At 39.5% G+C, this 22,528-nt stretch overlaps 3 protein-coding genes across 6 annotated transcripts in view; 2 read left to right on the top strand and 1 right to left on the bottom strand.

Moving 5' to 3' along the window:
• The window catches only part of mansc4 (MANSC domain containing 4), a 17,199-nt gene extending 1,225 nt beyond the window's left edge, over positions 1–15,974 (top strand). Inside the window, exons 3-4 of one of the 2 annotated variants that reach the window (XM_085282749.1) lie at positions 1,025–1,862; positions 15,835–15,974. In XM_085282749.1, coding sequence (XP_085138875.1) covers positions 1,025–1,860 — 836 coding nt within the window. In that variant the 3' untranslated portion in view covers positions 1,861–1,862; positions 15,835–15,974. Of the gene's footprint in view, positions 1–1,024; positions 3,734–15,834 lie in introns of those variants that run through there. The other variant, XM_085282748.1, reaches the window with a different exon arrangement.
• Positions 4,323–19,590, bottom strand: mrps35 (mitochondrial ribosomal protein S35). Its single transcript, XM_085282750.1, has 8 exons — positions 19,347–19,590; positions 16,220–16,272; positions 15,873–16,040; positions 10,411–10,471; positions 10,176–10,315; positions 8,542–8,651; positions 8,385–8,454; positions 4,323–4,823 (listed from the first exon to the last, which is right to left on the bottom strand). The coding sequence occupies exons 1-8, from the start codon at positions 19,477–19,479 to the stop codon at positions 4,554–4,556; spliced, it is 1,005 nt and encodes a 334-aa protein (XP_085138876.1). The 5' UTR covers positions 19,480–19,590; the 3' UTR covers positions 4,323–4,553.
• Positions 19,531–22,528, top strand: part of kcnq1.2 (potassium voltage-gated channel, KQT-like subfamily, member 1.2) — a 177,087-nt gene continuing 174,089 nt past the window's right edge. For 2 of the 3 annotated variants that reach the window (XM_085282744.1, XM_085282747.1), the window contains exons 1-2: positions 19,531–19,632; positions 20,766–21,000. The gene's annotated coding sequence lies outside the window, so the exon portion shown is untranslated. Of the gene's footprint in view, positions 19,633–20,665; positions 21,001–22,528 lie in introns of those variants that run through there. The other variant, XM_085282745.1, reaches the window with a different exon arrangement.

A 22,528-nucleotide genomic window follows, 5' to 3' on the forward strand; every position in this document is an offset into this window, starting at 1 on the left:
ATTTTATTGGGGGGGGGGGGTTATATTGGTTGGGTCTGATCATTGAGGGGGTCATAACCCTCCTGGAAATTACACCCCTGGAGAGAGGTACAGCAGCGGGTGTCTACAGCAAAACATGGACATGATGGTGTAAATAAAAAAAGTACAGTCAGATTTTTGATCCATCATGCAATGCCATCTGGAAAGTATCTTATTGGCAATGATTTAATTTTTTTGCATGAAAATGATCCCAAACTCACTGCCTAATGCAGTCGATGTATACCTGGACAATAAAGTGTACAGTGGAACACTTTTAGTCATGCATTGGCCTTCCCCAGAGCCCCCAACCTTAATGTCACTGAAGCAGGGTGGGATCATCTTGACAAAGAACAGAACTAAAGGCAGCCAACACCCAAAGAAGAGCTTTGAATGTCCTTCAAGAAGTCTGGAGAACTATTGCTGAAGACTGCTTAAAGAAATTACAAGAAAGCTCACTCAGAGAGTTCAGGCTGTGATGGAGAATAAAAGTCATTATATCAAATACTGACTTTTGTTAGACTTGTACAACCACTGTTTTTACCTTGTATACTGCATTTCCATGTAGGTTTACATGTAGGTAAACTGTTGCACCTACTTCACTTACTTTAAAAAAAATGTAAAGACATGAGTTGTTTGGAACTTTTGCATAGTACTATGTAAAAAATATGATTGATCAGTCGATAAAATATTTATCCAAGTGACCAATAGTAGTTAAAACGATCCCCACCAGCGGCAAAGCAAATATATACGACTGAGAATCAAATATTTCTAATATTTCTTCTTCTGATTTTAGCATGTTGCATAGGAGATTCCCAACTTCAGTGAAGTAAATTATCTGAAAATCGTTTTGCTTCCAGCTTTGCTTTTCTTGCAAAAGATGCATAGCATTTGTAGTTGTCACTTATTTTGGAATAACAAAAAAAATCACTCGCTATTAAACGTTTAGATAAAAACACCAGCAAAAACATGAAAAGCAAACAAACAAGCACATTTTTTCGTATTCTAGGTGTGGATCCTGATCTGTTGGTGTTTGGAAAATACTTCACCTCTAACGTGCGTGTGTTACCCCACCACTACAGCCGCAATAACGCCTCAGAGCCATTGCTGTCAGACAAGCGCCAATTTATTCATCCGCCTCCGCCCGTTAAACCCTCCACTACAGCTGGCAGAGTTCATGCCCCCACAGAGGCGTCTGTCATTGCCACCACAGCACTGCAGAGCACCGGTCAGCCTTTAGCAGTTTCCACAACTACGACTGCTGTGCCTTCCACTGAAAAAACTCCCCCATCTTCAAAAAAGTATGCACAAACAACAGCCGCAGTTGTCTCCACCACTTCTCTTCCAGATAGCATTACTCCATCTCCTTCATTCACCACAGTTAGCACTCTGGGCCATTACAATTCCAAGATTCTGTCTGCTTTTTCTACCACAAGTCCACAATCCCCAGTATCCACCCCTACCCGTCATCCCACCGCCACTTTCTCTCAGTTGGCCAGCAGCCCTCCAACTTCTGCAGCTCTTATAAGCTACACAGAAAGCAGCAAGCTGTATCTAAATGAGACCAAGGGCAACCATGGGAGGAACCACACAGTAAGCAACGAGGGAGCCAGTGGAGATGACACCCTACCAGGCCTCGGACATGGGTGGTATGTGGCTGCTGACACCTTGCTGGTTGCTGTGGCCATTTGTATCACAGTGCTGCTGAGCTGCTGTTGCTCTATCCTGCTGGTGGTGAGCTGGAGGGGTCAAAGAAAGAGGATGGGACGCTACAGTACATCATGGAGAGGGAAACGAGGCTCCATGCGTCTGATAAAATACGTGCTGGTCAAGGAGAGCTCCTGAAAGTGAGGATATTTTGTAACATTGAGGAAGAAATCCAAAATGAAAGGACAATTTACTTAGAATGTATATGATTACATAAAGGATTATTTTAGGTTAAAGTATTTTGTTTTATTCTAACTAGATGGGGATGGACAGCTAAGGCAGCTCACCTGTGTTTTCCAGTTCTATAAAAGCTGGACCAGATAAACTGCTTAGTCTCTTTCTGCCACTCCGACAGGACTCAACCTATTTGTGATGTTTATCTGTTGGTTAGATTATGTTAATTAAATTATTTTTTTATTTCTGTAAACCTTTTGTGTGGACTTGCTCCTTATCACCTAATTTGTGCCAATTTGTCATAAATGGGGGCTTGTCCGGGATATTGAAACCTGTTGGTAAGATTAAAGTGTATGCAGTGTTGATGGCTAAGTTTAGCTTATGGTTTGATAAATACTTAGCCTAGTTTGGATATTTAACACTGTGACCAAAGTTTTAGGGACTTCCACACATGAATTAGATTAATTAATTACATACATTAATTAATTTTGAGTTATTTTTTTAGGCGATGTTGGAAGAGAGCAGGATTAATCCCTATTTTTTAAATTGGTCTTCAAACCAAATGTCTTTATCTTTTTGAGTGAGTCTAACCACATGTGTAAGAGCCATGCATCCCATCAGATTAAACTGGTTTATTAGGAGACCAACCAAGTTTGTTTGTTTTTTTTTTTTTTTAGTGAGCCTTGAGGCACCTGTTGTTGTGATTTGGCACTATATAAATAAAAAAATACCATGAATTGAATAGTGTGGTGGAGAATGTGGTTGAAGAAATTGTCTTTGGAACATTTCTGTTTTCTTTCCAAAAACTACAAAGTTTCTGGCTCGTTGGTGCCAGTGGAACTGGTGGTGCAAGCACTAACAAGTATATGTCTAAAGACTGAGATTAAGATTAGTTTGTACTCAATAAATAGGACTAGATAGCCTGCACTCTGTGGTTAGTTCATCACTATTGAACTTCTTATGAGTAGTCCTCCTTGCTCTCCTGCAAGCCTTACAAATGTGTTTGGAATTCTCAAAGATATTTGTGGTACAATTGCGTGCAGTAAATGTACACAACTGGTAAATGTATGATGGGTAAGAACTGCAATTAGTTCGGTTCCCTCTTTGTTAACGTTTTAGACATCTTGATTGGTTCGATAGCCTTGCTTTGGAGGAACCTTGTTGTATGATACTTTGGTTCATACTCAAACTTTAATTCCAGGTTTGTTTGTAGCTGGAATATTTGCAAAGAAGTGTGATGTTTGTTTGTAGCTGCAGGCAGGCCATATGGTGCTGGGATCATTGTGAGGAACTCTGGTGTTCATTCAGGGAGCAACGCTTTGATTTGCTGTTGAAATTAACCAGTTTTCTTGCAAGATTAAAACTGCTATTTAAGGGAGGAAACTTGTTGCGCTTTTCTCTATGCCAGTTTGATTTTTTTTTTTTTAAACAAACTGTTTTAAGCACCTTACTCTATGATACCTTCTTTACTGGTAGTTTCCTGTTGCCCTTCATTTGCTCTGACAAGGGAAAACCTGGGCTGGTAAGATGGGTGGAGCTGGCAGGGAGTACAGGTAGTTTGCGGTTGCCACTTTAATGACTGGGTATATTTTTTACATTTTCTGTTACCTTGATTTATAACTTTTTAGGTTAAGTTCTAGTTTTGAGGTGGAACCTTGATTTTAAGATGGTGTGGGGGGTGACACCATCTCAATGTCTGAAGGAACTCCTGGCCTGTTATCAATTGCCTGACATGGGAGGATTGTCAGCTAGTGCAGATCCCTTGTGCCTTTCAGGCTATAGATTAACTGTTTAGTCTCTCTTAGACTCCACTTGGATTCAACCCATTTGTAATGTTTGTCTGTTGGTTAGATTATGTTGAATAAATTATCTTCTATTTAAGAAAACCTCTTGTGTGGACTCTCTCCTTTGAGCCAATTTGTGACATTAAGGTTTAGGTGAAACAACCAAAAACATAGCTGCAATGGTTCTGGTTTCATTCTGATGCAATGAATGAACACAAGAGCTGCCTACACCCATTTTCTTTAAGAAATTCGATATAGTGTCCTTTTGGCTGGCCTACATTTTGATGTACTTCAGTCACTTTAAATGTAATTGATGCCAAACCTCAAAACATTGGCCACTTGTCTACACCAGTAGTAGGTGGAACTTAATGGGCACTTTTAAGCAATTAATGACTACGATTCAAGGATTGTTTAGGTCATCAATTAGTCGTCTTTAGTGGGATTGATGACAGATTGCTTTTGGATCTGTGGCTTTTAGTGTTTAACCTTTAATTCATCACACCAGGCTGCCCCTGACCTAAAAGTGCACAGATCACAGATGAAACTAAAAGTACCTTTCAACAGCTTGCTGGTGAAAGCGTGCATTCACGGGGTGCTGTTCTCTGAATTCACAGTGCGGGAAAGGGATAGACGTTAGAGCAGTAACTCTTACAGTATGTTTTTATTGCGTTAAAGCATCGCCTTGTCATGAAACACTCCGCATACAGTTTTATCTTTGTATTAATGACCTCCTCGCATGCCAGTGAATATTTGTGAAAATATATACAACTAACACATTCAGACCCATGATGTTGAAATATCCTGATGCATTATGTACAGGGACAATTCCAAGTATGTAAAAATGTTTCTTCTTGTTGCTCTTGTTCACTGACATTACATATTGAATACTTTCTTGACTGCCTCTTTGTACTGCAGCATGCTGCTCTCGCTCTCCCCTTCGTTCTTCAGCCGTGTGACCGAGTCTTTATAGTCTTGAACGTCTTTCCTTCCCAGCAGCTGCTGTCGCACTTCTTCACCATCTCCCTCTCCTGCCACTTTCATGCGTAGGAGTACATCCAAGATATTCTTCTGAGACGGGCTGTCCTCCCAACTGTAGTCCTCCATGTCTGCCACAGTCTTCTCGGCCTCCCAGGCCTCAGTTTTCTAAAGAAAGAAAGAGAATAACATTTCTAACTTTAAACAAGCAAAACAAATGACCACAGGTTAAATTATGAAAAAGAAAAAGAAAGTTTGGATTTGTAATTCAAGCCACATTTTGATTGGAGTTCTGGTTCAGCAATTCCCACTCACAGAGATGGTATTTCCCATATGTAACTCTCCGTTTGCCGCCTGTCTCGTTCTCATCACATTCCCTGAAGAACAATACGACCCATTGTGCAGCAGCTTAAAGCAGGGCAGCAACAGGGTCCTGCTCGCAGGTGTTTGGAGGTTAATGACCATCATTAGCTACATATATGTATATTTGATCCCCATGCTGTCTCCAGCAAGTCCAGATCTAGTGACTGAAGAGCAATCAATACTTCAGAATAGGTAAGCAGCAGCTATTCTACTGTTAATCACAAGCATGAAGCAGTTCTTGTGACTGAGTCTTAATGAATAATAGCTTTACATTTTTTGGAGTGGGTTTGCAGCTGACACACTGACGCTCTAACATTTTATTTTTCCACATTTAATACAAAATAAAACAATGCAAAGTGTTGTGATGTTTGCTGTATGCAATGCTCAGTAGTTTGATCAACAGGCAGGATATTTGATAGCTCACCAGTGGGTTAAATGCCCCCCAGTTTCTTGAAATGACAGGTGCTGGCATGCGGGCACAAAAGCAGGCAGAGTGCCTCTTAGTGGTAAATGCGTGTGCATGTTGGAGGCAGCTTTGAGCGGTCAGCCCAAACGCTGGCCTGAATTAGCACACACTGGAATTAACAGGCAAAGTCCATCTCTCTGACTGAGGAGATATAATCACCTTGGTGGCTGCTAACAATTGGCCCCTTTGTGAGCTATCGTTACAACCTGATCAGTACGCCACTCTCACAGCTTCCACAAGCCTGCTGGACAAGCACTGTGCCTTCCATTGTGTGTTCAAAAGGGCAGTGGACAGTGTTTTGCTTCCTGGCTTTAACAGCCTTTTCTCAACTTAAACTTTTTTTTTTTTTTTTTGGCTAAGCCATGTCAGGAAGAGCTCCTAAAGGCAGAGGTTGCACAATCGTGCTCTTTTATGTGGCTGGCTGCAGATTCATGCCAACAGTGCCTAAGCACTGTTGGCCTGGTGGCACACCTCTCCGATGTGGCATGGTTTGCTTAATGTGAATGAGTATCAAGGTCAACACCTGAGAGGGGAGTCTGTTTTCTCCTCTTCTGTGGGTAAATGTCAACTGGACAATGCTGCTGTTTGCCATCCTTCTGCCCATTCAACTCTGCTACCTCCCTAATGGGCTTTAGTCTCTCAGATCGCTAAGCAAGATGGACAAGATTGCCCACAGTGAAAGGTGTGCCATGTTGCTAGTTGTACGTAAATGCCACCAAAGATGAAACGATATGAAAACATTTTCAGTTTTTGTGTAACTTGGTGTACCCCAGGCTTTGACCCAGTTTCTCTTCCTTACAAATGGCTTCTTGACAGCTGTCATTCGACTGAGACCATTTCTGAGGAGACTTCAGTGAACAATAGATGGACCAACTGAAGGGTCAAAAAATGTTTTGGGTCCGTGTCGGATGTTTGCTGGATTTTTTTCGTTTCTTAAGGACATGACCTTTAGATAATGTTCATCTGCTGTCGATAGTTTTTTAGGACACTTCTTGTTTTCTACTCTCCCATTTTCCTCAAATTTTTTTAGGGTCATCTGGATCCGGTCTTTTATCAGTTCCCAGAGTCAGAACCAGACACGGAGAAGCTGCATTCAGCTTTTATGCTCCTTATATCTGGAACAAACTCCCAGAAAGCCTCAGATCAGCTGAAACACTCAGTTTATTTAAATCCAGGTTGAAGACTCACCTGTTCTCAGCTGCATTTGAATAAAGCACCAAATCCACACTTTAAGCTTAAATTTCAAAACTTACATTTAACTACTGATTTTATCTACTGTTCTGATTTTATCTGTTTTGATTTTATATACTGTTGTTTGTTTGTTTGTTAATTAGTTAGTTAGTTTATTTGCTTGTTTTATTCAATTTTAAATCATGCTTTTTATTTGTTCTTGTTTCTAATGTCTCTGTAAAGCACTTTGAATCACCTTGTTGTTGAATTGTGCTATACAAATAAACTTGCCTTGCCTTGCCAACTTGCCTAGGGAAACACTGCACACCATGTCAAGATATGCCAAGTTTTAGTAGCTCTTGGGGAACCACCTCGTGGCTACAAAAATACTTTACATTTGTAGATGTAACTGCAGATTCAACTAAAGAAATGGGAACAAGTTAAGCAGTTTTGTGACATGCTGTTATTAACAAAGTGCCTAAAAATACAATTAAAATCAGTTGTTTGCTAATTATCTGTTATGTGTAGACACAGCAATGGTTTAGCCCCTTAAGTTACTTGACCTGTTGTGCTTGAATGATTCATATTCTATCAAAATTTAAACTAATGTCCTCATGTGTGGATCTGGCACAAAAAAAAAAGAAAAAAAAAAAGTAATTCTTTGTTTTTACATTCATCAGGTCCCAATCAGCCCAAATAGCAAAGAGAAATTAAAAATGCATGCCATGAAAGAGTTCAGGTCTTAGGAGGTTATTAAAAAAGAAAATTTCCTTTGGAAGTGGTCTGAAAATTAGTGAAAAAGTAGCCAATACCCGAAGATTATTTTAAAGACCTTCAGAAATGCTGCAGAACTATTGCTCAGGATTACTTTTAAAAAATGTATAAGAAAGTCAAAATATAACGAAAGGGGGTTACTCAAGATCTCAGCACTGCATTTATTCCAATCTGGGGTGATCATGATATGATCATGACAAAGAAGGGATTTCATATGAAAAGAAGCTACAAATATAAAAATATTAGAAATCTGAAAAAGAAATGCCGTCAAAATAAGACTTCACTGGCTTTTCTGCTAAATGGTCTAAGGTACCAATTTGTTGGTATCTAGTGCAGGAGATACTGTTTTTTCTAAAATATTGAAGTTTTGCCTTTTGTCCTCATAAACCAAATATACAAGACAACACACAAAATCTGCGCTGTGTTTATATTTCACATATCCACACTAAAAAGCAATTATTTTAAATTACATATCTTTTTATAATGGCAAAAAATAGATCAAGTAAGAACCCTCCGCTGATGAAGGCCCTGTGACACTTGTACATTGCATAGAGTGGTGCATTAGGTAAGACATCATGATGCATTTGAACTAAAACCTCTCCAGGGCAAATGCGTTAAAAGTGACAGCGGGTTGTAGAGGGTACGAGTAATGCCAGACAGCACCTGGCCTTTAAATGAATGGATGCTTGTTGAAAGAAGACAAAAGGTTAGAAAACAAAAAGAGAAACTCAAGTGGACGTAGAAAAGGCACAAATATCCCATCTAACACCAGGTAGAGTTGCGGAGTTGGGCCGAAGACTTTTACCATGGATATCCTGTTTGAAACTGTGAGTTCAGTAAGTCCAACTCACTCAGTTTACTGCTCCTTCAGTATTCAGTCACTGAGGCCAATTTATCGGACCTCCCTTCAGTTGACACAAGAACTAGTTAGAGTGGAAGAAAAATGTACAACTTACCCAAGACTCGTGGTAGAGAACTGTGAGCAGATACATGGCATAGTCATAGTTCTGCTGTCTCAGCGGGCAGCTAGCAGAGAGGAGAAGAAAAAAAAAATGTACGAGGACATCAGTTTAATCTTCTTTTAACCCTATATTTTCAGGAAGAGGTGTTTACCTGTCAGTTTTGATGGTGAGGACATCTGTGTTTTTGCAGTATCTCTCGCCAAGGAGTTTGATCATTTTCTTCCTTGCATGGTCATCTAAGTTCAAACTGGACAGCTTTACCTTGAAAGTTGAAGATGTGAATAGATTACCACATAATTTAAATCTAGTCCTTCCGTGACACTTCACTAAATAAAGAGACGTTCACAACGAGATTAGGGCAAATGTGATGTGCTTATGTGCTATAACTCCACCATACATCTGTCTCTAAGGATTTAAGAATAAAACCTAAAGTCTGAACTGCAATATGTAATATTTATTTTTTTAACCTTTGCAAAGCTTAGACTGCGTGGATTAAAAAAACCCTATAATTTTTACAGATCAAACACATGCCGTGTCCCAGAATCACATAAGCTGCTTGTAGAGATGATAGATTTTACCTCCACTACATTGTTTATGGCTCTGCTTTGAACAATGCAACATTACTCCATTTATAGGTAATACAAAGCACAGGTGAACATTTATTTTGTGCACTGCACTGAGGTACTGCTGTTACAAACATGCACAGAGCTGCTACAATGGTTGAGACTATGTGTCCAGCATAAATAAACCTCTGTCACAGAATTGATTTCCAGGATTTTCCTCCTATAAAATATTAAACCACAAATCAAAAATAGAAAATATATGTTAATTCAAATATTGATGCCCCCCACCCCTCTTACAAATAAGGGCTTAGTCAACTTGTTCTAGATTTGGAATCTAACTGTGTGAGATTTGCCCTTCAATCTATCTCCCTGCCTAATCCACCTGGATTACTGTTTAATTCCTACCTTGCTGATATAATCTAAGGCAATGTGTCAGGAGCAGATGGCTGGCGATTAATGGTAAAAAAAACAAAACAAAAAAAAGCCAAACCCCAAACATTCCAGTCTGGGAAAGAAATCGCACATTTGTCAAAGGCAGTTTGTGATGCAAAGCAGGATTTCTTTGGCACTTTTTGGAGTTAAAATGACTACAGGCAGTGTGATAGAATGGGACAAGGAAACAACAGCTTTGTTTGTCAAGGTTCAGCTGAAGGAAGTTGTGTTTTTCTCTCCTCTACCCTTAACATCACCCTGTAAAATAGAACACAGGCCCAGTAACTTCACAATTAAGAGGGCATTATTTATTACATTTAATTGATTCTTGCAGTTAAGTTAAAGAGACGTGCATTTCCATGTATGGTCCTGCTCATAGGGAAGGATTGCATATTGATGGATTAGTTTTGGGAGGGGGATTAAAAAGAATATTAAAATGTCTCAGCAAATATTATTTTTTAAAAAAAATGTTGTTACTTCTTTTATTGAAAACTAAAAAGTTGCCAAAAACCCCATAACAATTAACAAGAATATTGACAGAGCCTTGGCACAGGAAATATAAAGTAATGACCAAAGACTAATCTCTCTGTTGACTCAATAGCATCATTTTGCAGATTTTAGGTCACTAGACGATGAAGATCTTTCTAGGAAGTCAGACAGACACGATGTCAGCTGGTGATTATGTATCCCAGTAAATCTTTAATCTCATTTTACATGTGAGGTTTTTGATCACCTGTACATTAACAAAACCCAGTTAAAGTCAGCATCAAGTAAAAATGGCAAAACTCACTCTGAGATGGACGATACGAGCTGAAGGGTTTCTGAGAGAAGGGCCAGCGGACACATACTCTTTGCTCTCTAATTTAATGGGGAAATGCTCATCACACTTGGTATCAGTCTCCAAGGCAGAGGGCCACTCTGTACAGAAAGCTGATAGCACAGAAAGGCATTTAAATGTGCTGCTGAACAATAATGAAAGAAAGAAACTGCTTTTCTCTAACTAGATTAGTAAAATATGAACTTACGTTTCAGAGCTTCACAGTGTTTCTTAATGGCTGCTGGTGTCAAATGTAGAAAGTTTGGTATCTGAAACAGAGAAAAAGAGAAACGTGACAAACTTTCCCTCTCTTGATTTCACTCTCTTGGCAAACTTAAATCAGCAAGTCTACAAACTGTGAAAAAGTATTTGCCCACTACCTGATTTCTTTGTTCTTTTGCATATTTGCCAAACTTACATGCTTCAGATCAAACAATATTAGTCAAAGATAACCAGAGTAAATACAAAATGTCATTTTTAAATTTGGGTGTGGGTAAGTTGGGTTAACTTGAACAGAACCTTTCTGACAAAGTGAAGCAGGCTAAAAAAACAAACAAAAAATAAAACAAACCACAGTTAAAGTCATCCACAAATGGAGAATAACCCAAGAGTGACTGGCCTATAAACATGTCCAAGAGTCCATCAACGACTCATCCAGGGGGTCACAAAATAACCCAGAACAAGACTTAAAGAACTACAGTTCTCACTTGGTTCAGTTAAGGTCAGTGTTCATGATTCAACAATAAGAAAGAGACCAAAAAAACGAGTTACAAGGTGAAAACCACAGCTGACCAAAAAGAACACAAACCCTGGTCTCATCTGCTGAAAAAAACAAAACATCTCCATGAACCCAAAGGACTTTTGGGAAAATATTCTGTAGACTGACAATACACAGGTGGAACCTTTTAGAAGGTTCGAGTCCTGTTACATCTGGCATAAAACTAACACAGCACTTCATTAAAAGAACATCAGACCAACTGTCAAGCATGGTGGTGGTATTGTGATGATGTGTGGCTGTTTTGCTACATCAGAACCTGGACGTCTTATTGAAATTGATGGAATCATGAATTCTGCTCTCTATCAGAAAATCATGAAGGAGTTTGTCTGGATACTTGAGGGTGCATGGGAGTTTGCCCAACCAGTCTACATGTGTTTTGTGGACTTGGAGAAGGCATTCGACCGTGTCCCTCGGGGTGTCCTGTGGGAGGTGTTGCGGGAATATGGGGTGTCTGGCCCATTGCTACGGGCCATTCGTTCCCTATACAACCGTTGCAAGAGCTTGGTTCGCATTGCCGGCAATAAGTCGGACTCGTTCCCGGTGGGTGATGGGCTCCGCCAGGGCTGCCCTTTGTCTCCGGTTCTGTTCATAATTTTTATGGACAGGATTTCTAGGCGCAGCCAAGTGGCGGAGGGCTTTCGCTTTGGTGGCCTCAGAATCTCATCTCTGATCTTTGCAGATGATGTGGTTCTGTTGGCTTCATCGGGTGAGGGCCTCCAGCTCGCACTGGAACGGTTCGCAGCCGAGTGTGAAGCAGCGGAAATGAGGATCAGCACCTCCAAATCTGAGGCCATGGTTCTCAGCCGGAAAAGGGTGGAGTGCCCACTCCGGGTCGGGGATGAGTTCCTGCCCCAAGTGGAGGAGTTCAAGTATCTCGGGGTCTTGTTCGCGAGTGATGGGAGAAGGGAGCCGGAGATCGACAGACGGATTGGGGCTGCAGCTGCAGTAATGCGGACGCTGCACCGGTCCGTCGTGGTGAAGAGGGAGCTGAGTGTAAAAGCGAAGCTCTCAATTTACCGGTCGGTCTACGTCCCTACCCTCACCTATGGCCACGACCTGTGGGTAGTGACCGAAAGAACGAGATCGCGGATACAAGCGGCAGAAATGAGCTTCCTCCGAAGGGTGGCTGGCCTCTCCCTTAGAGATAGGGTGAGAAGTTCGGCCATCCGGGAGGGGCTCAGAGTAGAGCAGCTGCTGCTCCACATCGAAAGAAGCCAGCTGAGGTGGTTCGGGCATCTGACAAGGATGCCCCCTGGGCGCCTCCTGGGTGAGGTGTTCCAGGCATGTCCCACCGGGAGGAAGCCCCGGGGCAGACCCAGGACACGCTGGAGAGATTATATCTCTCGGCTGGCCTGGGAACGCCTTGGTATTCCCCCGGATAAGCTGGAGGAGGTGGCTGGGGAGAGGGAGGTCTGGGCCTCTTTGCTTAGGCTGCTGCCCCCGCGACCCGGCCCCGGACAAAGCGGATGAGGATGGATGGATGGATGGAGTTTGTCTGGCCTTCAGTTTGTTTTTTACTTCTCATCCGTAAATAATCTGCTCTTTCACGTGATTCAGTTTATTTTGAAAAGTCTCAACAGGATCTTGAGCTTTATTGTGAAAGGTTTATGTTGAAAATAAACAAGCGGACACGCGACGGTCTTACCGTCGCTGTTGCTAACGACAATGCATAAAAACAGGCGCTTGTCCATCCATAGTGTGGTTATATAAAATATAAGAGAAAGAGAGAACTTTAAGAAATTAATATAGCCACTACAGTGACCATCAAAACGATGAAAAAATATTGCCGTAAACAGTTTATTTTGCGACCGCACAAAACAAACGATTGCGTAAAATGAAACTATAGACGTTTTTATATCGTCATCCGATGTATTTCGTTATATCGAACAGCCCTAGTATGTCACATTATATTTGCACACACACTAGAATAGATTTCTTTACCGCCAAGTATGATCTGCATGATACAATCTACGTCCAAACTATCATTCATCTATAGATGACAAACAGTTCATGACCTTTACAACAGAGCTTAAATTATATTCAGACATAAACATCACCCATTTCACGTGAGTGTTCAAAAGCAAATCTCTGGGGCTGCATCAGCTGATTTGCAAGCAAGTGGGGCGCCAGAAAGTATGTGTTAAGAAGTTAGAACATCAACAAAAAGCTGAAAGATGCAGTTGAAAGCAGTTTACTGATAAAACATGAGCATGGTAACAAGAAAAGCCAGATGCTTTGATTTTAAACCACTGAGTTGGTACAGATGTTTAAAAAAGGTGATTTTTCTTGTTTACTTTGTTTTATTAGGCATTCCCATATTTGTTTGAAAGATTAAAGAAATCTTTATTGCGAATGAGTAAAAACCGTTTTGAGGCACTTTAACCTCCATCTATCTGTAAATGAACACAAGCCTTCGAATTTCTCCCAGATGTAAGAGCTACAAAATGAATTCAGCATTAGCTGCTGCCATTAGTAAAGATCACATGAACCACAGACGGGCCAGTGACAATGAACAAAAAGAATATCAGCTAACACCAATGTTTGGCCAATAAATCAAGTCATCCATTATAACTTATTTTTTGAACTGAGGAATCGGGGACCACCAACTGAACTGACAGAGGCAGTGAGAGTCGATTTCAATCAAATATAACTCGTTAACAAATGCCAGACACAAAAGATAACTTCAATAAAAAAATAAAAATAAATAAAAGTGGAGCCTCACTGTGTGGAGTTTCCATATTCTACCTGCGCCTGTGGAGTTCTCTCCTGGTATTTGATCTTCCTCCCACAGTACAAGGACATGCACATAATAGTATTTGGCAATACTAAATTGCTGTAGGTATGAATGGCTGTCTGTCAGGCCTGCACGGGAATGACCACTAAAGCCTGATGTTATCAGTCCATATTAGCTTTGTCCCAATAAATTGGTATTGGCATTTACAATGGCCAAAAATGAAAATTTAAAAAGTAAAAGAGGTGGGAATAAGCATTGATGTGTCATAGTTTGTCCATTAGGGGGCACTCTGTAACTTCCCTGTTTTTAAACTGCATCGTTATGTTATCTAGAGATGAATTATATATATCTATGCAATATAATATATTAAACAAACGTTATGACTAGCTATATATATCTTTTGTGCGTCTGAAACAAAGGAAAAAAATATCGGCCAATATATTAGAATATTGGAATTTTTAAATCATCAAATATCGGTATCAGTCTGGAAAAAAAAAACTATACTGATCAGTTCCACTGTCTGCCTGTCCAGGATGTAACCCACCCCTTGCCCTATGACAGCTGGGACAAGTTCCAGCTCCTTTGCGACGCTGAATTAGATAAGCTGAAGATGACGGCTGAATGGTTGATTTATACCCTTTTCTCCTACTGAAAGCACATCATTATGCTCACTGATCCACCACAACACTCCGCTTGCAGAGGGAGGCCACTAAAGTGATGATAAACAAAGGCCCTCTAAATTCTATTCTTTTGAATAGAATATATCAAAACCGAGTTCAAACCATCTTCACCCTTAACCCCTGTTGGAGGTGTTACGTGTTTGTTCTGATTTAATTAATGGAGGATGTTGGAGTAGCAGAACAGAATTTGAACACGTGACAGTGCTAACCACTACATCACTGTGGTGCCCCTAAATACAGATATCTTCTGTTTTTAAAATTTTATTGGTGGAACTTTTTGCTCATTCTCCACATATTCATGTTTTTGCTATTATGATCTACTTGCACATTTTCAGATCTGCATAAATAAAAGCTTGGAAAAAACAAAAAAAATCTTATTGTACAAATCATATTAAGAGGATCCATAAAGTGTATATTAGAATAAGTTGGTTGAACCCGACCTTTCAAGATAAAAGGTCTGGATCTGAAAGATAAGCAAACCAAATATGGTTTAAGGCTTTAAATATGTATAAATATGTTTAAAATTATATAAAAAGGTTGAGTTTCTTAATGCCCCTAAAAATGGATTGCTCATCTTTTCATTCATAAAGTAAAACACAAACATATAGATGCTATCCAATGTAAATGCTGGAAACTGTAAGGTATATAATATATAAATCTATGGGCCAAAATGTTGGACAGCAGTTACAGAAATATCTACATCCCAGAAAATAGAAGTGACACATTTCAAACACAGAATCATTATAATGCTCTAGATAAAAACATTCAGCACTGAATTGTTCAGAATACGCTGCTTTTAAAGGGCATGTAAACAAAGTGAAAAACAAAATCCGCTTGATCCTTTTGAGTGAAGGATATTATAAGACAAACAATTATATAAATTATCCTATACTGACACCAAAGTAAACTTAATGGTTCACAGTCGTGGCAAACGATTACACAAAAACCCATCTATGACTTATAATTAAAAAAGAAAAAAACAAATCACCAAGCGTAACCAAGGGACATACAGCAGTTTAGCTCCTCATGATGAGCTGAGAGAATGAAATCAATATTGTTATGCTGCAGATATCCAGCTGTGATGGGTGAAACTAGCGGATCTGCAAGTGGCTTGAGTCCAGATAGAGCAGCTGGTGTCTGGACATAGCAGCTCAGTAATCCGGGCACAGAGATACAGCGACTAAAGCCATGCAGGAGAGCAAAAAGGGCTCAACTGGAACTGCAGGAGCACTCGCCAGCTTCAATTAACTCAAACCATCAAAGATAAACAAAGAGAATACATCCAGATACAGCCCAGAGTCAAACGTGTGCAGCTAAATGTTGTGTAAATAATCATTCAGTTCATCACAAAACCATTTGTTCTGTCATTCTTTATCAGATTAATTCATACTTTGTGCATATTTATCACTTTATCTGAGGAGAAAATGTTGTTTTCTTTAGGGCCTCTTTAGGGCATGCTGGAAGTAATGAGGTCTGACCTTGATTAGCTCCAAATTGCCTTTCTTCTCTGGAGGAATGCCCCCCTTCACAGGGTACCCCATCCTCAAAGGGAGGGGGACGGATCCTGGCCTGAAGGGCGCGGCCGATGGATAAACTGCAGTCCAGTCCTGATCCACTGGCATCTTTCCTGTCCTGGGCTCCCCTGCCTTTAACCCCACACAGAGTGCAAAGGAAACCATGAGGGAAAAAAATCGTGCCTGTGTGTGTCTTTATGTATTGTTTTTTTGTGGTGGTTGTTGTATAGCCACAATGGCAACTTTTTATCGTATCATTCAAAGTGCATGCATTGTGTTACACTCAGTTTTGATAAAAGCTGCACACTCACTTCTCTTCTGGGCCTTCGAACAAAGGGTCCTCTACCACCTCTGTCTGGAAGGCCTAAAATAAAGTATTATATACATTATATTTTTATGAAAACACTCAAATAGAGTAAATGTCACAACGTTGTTAAACATTAGACTACATCTAGCAACTTTATCTGTGATCACACACTCTTAACAAACAGTAGGTTGTGTATTGTATGCAGGACCTTTGTTTCACTTTTGCTTTTTTGCTCTTAATTCAGTTTGTCAATGCACAGATAAATAAACCACTGTAAACCAAGAACTCAGTTAACTTTGCTTTTAAATAAATTTAGTATATGTATTTCTTATATGGATAAAGTAAATGTGTAGCATTCATTTAATTGTTAAGTAATAAATATCAAATGAAAAAGGTGTTTGACTGAGTTAAACACCTAAAAATTATTCTTATTATCACTCTACATGTATGTAAATGATGTACTTGAATAGAACTTGTTATTATAATGAACATAACAAAATAAAAACAAAATGAGTAAACTATACTGAAGTATCCCATGCCAACATGTTCTCATCAGTCTGAAAAGCTATCATTTTAAATAGCTATATATAGCACTATTATCACACTAACCTTCAAAACAATCTACCTTGAAGAGGAGGTCAGAGGTCAAATGTGACAATTTGTTAAAATCTTTATACAGCACTTGCTATACATTGACAACACATACCACACTTGTAAGATTCAGTTCTTGCATTATAATGCTTTTTCTCAATTTTTGATCAATAAATCATTAAGTTGACCTTGAAGACATTGATGGATTAACATGTCTCTGCTCTACACACCTACAAAGTTTTATCAAAATCCATTCAAAACCTTTCGAACTACCGTGTTTACAGACAGACTGCCATGCAAACGCTACCAAAAACATAACCTCCTTGGCAGAGGTAATTAAAGTTTAGGACCATCTTTTGCTGCTACTTTAACTATTATTTTATCTCTTCTTTCCCCTTAGCCCCACAATGTATCCTAGCAGGTGGCTGCCACTCCCTTAGCCTGGGTCTACTCTTCCTGTTAAAAGGGAGTTCTTTCTTCCCACTCTTGCAAAGCACTTGCTCATAGTAGGGCTGGGCGATATATCGAGTTTTTTAAAAATATCGATATATTTTCATACGAGATATAAGATGTGACAATATCGTTTATATCGATATAGTCTATGTTACGTTATAATTATACTTGTGGAGCCCAGGTTTGCCTCTCTTTCATCCACTTATGTCTCTACGCAACGTTACTCGGCCTCGCCTCTCCTTCACTGAACACAACTCCCCCTCCCCCATAGCTTTACCTGCAGGCAATGACAAGATGAAAGAGGAAAATCTCCGTTAGCGAGTTACCTCGGATCGCCCCGTGCGTGGGGCTGGACGGTGTCAACGTGTTAGCGAGCTAACCGCGCTAACGACATGCAGCCAGGAGGGGCTATATCGAGATATGAATTTTGGGTAATATCGCCCAGCCCTAGCTCATAGCAGCGTGCCTGATTGTTGAGATTCTCTCTCTATTAATTGTAAGGTCTTTGCCTTGCAATATAAAGCACCTTGGTGAAACCATTATTGACAGATGGAGCTATATAAACAAATATAGAATCTAGTTTTTACTTTTATTTTTGGTTAATTTGATTTTGGTTAACTGAAACGTTCTTTTCAAATTTACCTTTACTTTTTTGGTTTTAGTTAACTAGCCTTGGCATTACTCTCTTTTCTCAGGAGTGGAATGAAAAATTGGATAAAGGAGCCTTCGTTCATAGACCGTCTATAAGTATCTGTCTTTGTAGGGCTGCTCAATTAATCGAATTTTAATCACGATTACGATCTGGGCTTTCAACGATCATTAAAAATGACTGAGCCAATTATTAGCCCCTCCCTCGTACTTTACTCTCGCGCTGCTCCGTGTGACAAATCGAGCGCACCTCTCTGCATTTCGAACACGTGTCACAACAATTAAGAGCAGCGGTCCCCAACCTTTTTTGCGCCACGGACCTGTTTATGCCGACAATATTTTCATTGACCGGCCTTTAAGGTGCCGCAGATAAATACAACAAAATAAAACTAGTACCGGTACCGAAAACATTATTACTAACACACATGAAAAGACCAAGGAAAACCGAGTAAACGATAAAAACGATAACAAAATAACGCTGAAAACCGATAAAAACTCTGAAAACTATACATTTCACACCTGAGCCTCAACTCTCGCGGCCCGGTACCAAACGACTCGCGGACCGGTACCGGTCCGAGGCCCGGGGGTTGGGGACCACTGATTAAGGGGACCCGAGGGAAGCGGAAGCTCGGAAAGCTAAGCAGAAGTTATTTGGAGAGGAGAGTGACTGCCGCTGGTTGAAAAGAGGTAAAAAAAAAAACTAAAAAAAAACTTCAGTGGTGTGGAAACATTATGGGTTCGCGGAGTCAGACGTGGATCAAGTAGACATAGTGTGTAAACTCTGCTACAGTGTCATAGCTGCACCACAGAGCAACACTGCAAAGTTCACTAAACATAGATGTTTACATTTTTCATTAATTTTTTATATTGCAAACATTTGCACTGTTATCAGTATTTGCACACTATTTTATGACAATCTTTAAAGCCATTATTCAATACATTGTTATTGTTAAATAAATATCGTCAAATAATCGAGATCTCAATTTCAGTGAAAATAATCGTGATTATCATTTTTGCCATAATCGAGCAGCCCTATGTCTTTGTACTTCTGCTGCTACTGTGCCTACACATCTTTTTGCGAGAGCAATGGAGAGTTTTTTCTTGTAATGATGATCTGCCATAATTTACAGCAAGTGTCTATCTTTCGGTTGATTGTGATGAGCAGTGTGGTCACTGACAGCCCAGGTAGTGACACATGGTGAAGCAAAAACAGATATAGGAAGCTCAAAAGGACATCAAAGACTTTCAACAACCCAGACATGGTCACCAGACAAATCCGCTTTTCGTTTAACTAGTCACCTAAGTTTGGATGCTACAGAAGTCTACACAGGATATTCTATAGCTACTCTTGTTAATAACAGCACTTCATGCAGTTAGCTTAGCTTGCAGCTATGGTTTTGAATTGGCATAAATTCCCTTATAGCGACAGTGAAACTCACCTTTATTTCCAGAAGAAGAATTTATAGACAGAGCCGTTGCATATGTGGCTTTACCGGATCGTTTATTGAATCCAAGGAGAGGGATATTTATTCGACCTAGGGACAGAAATGTCTTGCTTGTGCGTGAAGCCATGTTTTCTCAGTGAACTACGGAAGCCAGCGAGGGACGGTCAAACCCGATTGCGAAGCTTTTTACTCAGCGCGGAGCAGCACAGGCGCAGTTAAGCGTTTAGATAAGAACACGTGTGAAACGGCTCACCGCGTGTCGTAAACACTGGTTTATCTGGTAGGTGATACTTTAACAAAGCAGTCATAATAAGATACTACTACAATGTTAATGGAGGTACTCCTGTTTCTTTGTGAGTCAAGTGAGAGGACTCTGCCAGCTGCTGCTTTTTGAAACATAGGGTGCGTTCAAAGACCGTTTGAAAATATTAATTAGAAAGTTGCAAAGCAAACAACTAAACAACAACAACAAAAAGATGAAAGTGTTAAACATCTTAATATCTTAACGGATTGGAAGTGTGGAAGGCTGTATTTTAAAAAAGATTTTGAAATCTGTTTTATGAATTTGGAATTTGAAAATGGTTTCTGAAATTCCTTTTTTATTCAGTTTTTTTTTGTGAAATCGTTTTGAAGTATCTATTAACTGGTCAATAATTCATTTAAAAGTATTTGTAATTTATCTTTACTTTGTTTTAAATTAAAATATTGGAGAATACATTACTATAGTAATATCTAAATAAATAAAAGAATTAAAAATCTAATTTGTATTTAATTTAATGAGGTATTAATAAATGTTTATTCTAACTCAAATGACGATTAAAGGGCAACTAATTTCGTCATATTCGTCACTTTGTGGTCATGCTGTCACATTCAAAATATGTAGTAAAGTTTATGACTTCATGAACCTGTTCTGGTGCCTCTGAGTAAAAACTTATTCCCTTGGTTGTTCTCTTCATTACCATAACTAGATTTGCTTCTTCTTCTTTTTTAATTGGAAAAAAACAACATGTGACGGTGGTTAATTGTAACAATATGCTAATAAAATACATTAGCCTTTCACAACATTAAAATATGCTTTGAATATTACCCCCAGCACACCTGAACAAGCAGTTCATTTATGAAATAACCTGGTATGTTCGTAAAATCAAAATGTGACTGAAAACTGAGCGTTTGTTATTTCGGCATCAGAATATATTTGAGGGCGTGACTTTCGATATAGACAGCACGTGATCGATTGTTTGCCATCGCTATTATTTTACTGAGCGACTGAAGAAATATCGATTGGATTAACACAACAACAAGAACAAAGTTATAACTGTCACTTGGTTGTTAGAGAACTTATTACAAAAACGATAAATCTGGTATATGTACTATATTTTAATTATATTTTAAGATTTCCTCTCGCCCGTAAAGGCATCGCGTGTCCTGGCAGAAGCGACGATGCTCTTCAAAGGGACAAGTCCTGCAGACTGCAGCCGCTTAAAGAACTGTGGCATCCCGGTGTTTGCGGCGTTCCTTATGTGTTTGAGCGCTGGAGCATCATTTCTATCTGCAGGAAGCGAGTACCTGGAACTTGCTGTGACACAAAGCAGAAAAAGAGGAACTTGGTGCCCCGAAAACAACTTGAGTTGTGGTGTGTAAGTTAAAGGTAAGGTCTAACGCAATATTCTCACGTTGTTGTTTAGGACAGCAGTGTTTGTGTAGTGTTAAGTGACGGAGACAGCACTTTCATTAAAACAGAATTTACGCACTTATGCTGCTTTCAGGAGTAATGTTTAACAGATGGACGGGGGGTTGGAGGTTTTTAGGTAGTGTGAGGCGTTTTATGTTTAAAAGCCCACACGCTATCATTTGATTTGTTATATGCCCCCACCTGCCCACCCACATGGGTCGGTTCAGTTTAACGGAAAGTCACATAATACTCTGTAACCGTAGAGTCCCACAGCAGCCTATGCATGTCTGGCAGTTCATTGTGTGCCTCATGACTGTGTGGTTTCCATTTTTTAAAGGTAGAAACTCTATCTAAAGGGAGACATGTGGCTCCTGTCATCACTTCCACCGTAGCCGAGGACAGATATGGACGGGGCTCGTTGCCTCCAATTAGATCTTTATTTTTTCCGATCCTTTTAGGTAACATCCGGTCATCTATCACACCGCCTTGTTGAGTATCTTTCCAGAGAAGACACTATATCGCCTACCCGCTGTTTATACATTCATTAATTGTACATATGATAGCAAGCAGAGGCTTTGATTTGGTCAGATGGAAAGTTGTCGACTTGCCAGAATTAGGTTGTTTGCCCCCATGCACACACAGGTGGTTGTTGTTTGTGACATGGACAACACAGCTTACTAACTGTCCTGTAGATCCTTCTTTGTGTAGAGTTAAAAGATCTGTAATCAGTGACTTCCTTAATGCTTACATTAACATGTGCTGGCCTAAAGTGATGAAGAGTAGTGCTGTAAATACTGCACATTCTGGTATTGGTGTGATACCGGATGTAATATACTCACAATATACTCTGTAATATACTCACATATCTATATTATTGCTAATATATATTGTAATATATCTATATCACTAAAGCACTTCTGGATGGATGCAAACTGCATTTCGTTGCCCTGTACCTGTGCATGTGCAATGACAATAAAGTTGAATTCTATTCTATTCTATTCTATACCAAGTAAATACAGGGACAGTATTGCCAATACCAGTATCTATACTTTAAAAAAGGCAGCTTATTTAGGGGAGAGCATGATTTATGAGATGGATCATCCTCAAATTCTGAACACATTTTAATGACCTTTAAATGAGTAAATTACTTTCCAAAATTATTAGTTAGTACAAGAAAACACCCTTTTGAGCTTTTCAGGTATTTTGAAAGAGAGTTTTTTGGAGACCTGGAATATAAAAATGCCTGCCACTAAAGCACTTCGGTATTAATCCTATTACAATAGTATCAATCTGATAACAATACACATCTGTATCAATACTGTCAATATTTGGAACATCCACCAACCTCTCGTGAAGAGTCATTTAGCATAAATTAGTTTTATGTTAGAAGGGCTCTTTTTTTTTAAGATAAGATATTCTTTATTAGTCCCAGAGGTGAGAAATTCACATTTCTACAGCAGGAGAGTGGACAAGGCAAAAATAAATAGATGCAGAATAACCTAAT

Source organism: Mchenga conophoros, linkage group LG7 (genome assembly GCF_057382185.1).
Source record: "Mchenga conophoros isolate Kocher_MC1m ecotype Shallow Benthic linkage group LG7, M_conophoros_male_GT1.1, whole genome shotgun sequence".
NCBI lineage: Eukaryota > Metazoa > Chordata > Actinopteri > Cichliformes > Cichlidae > Mchenga > Mchenga conophoros.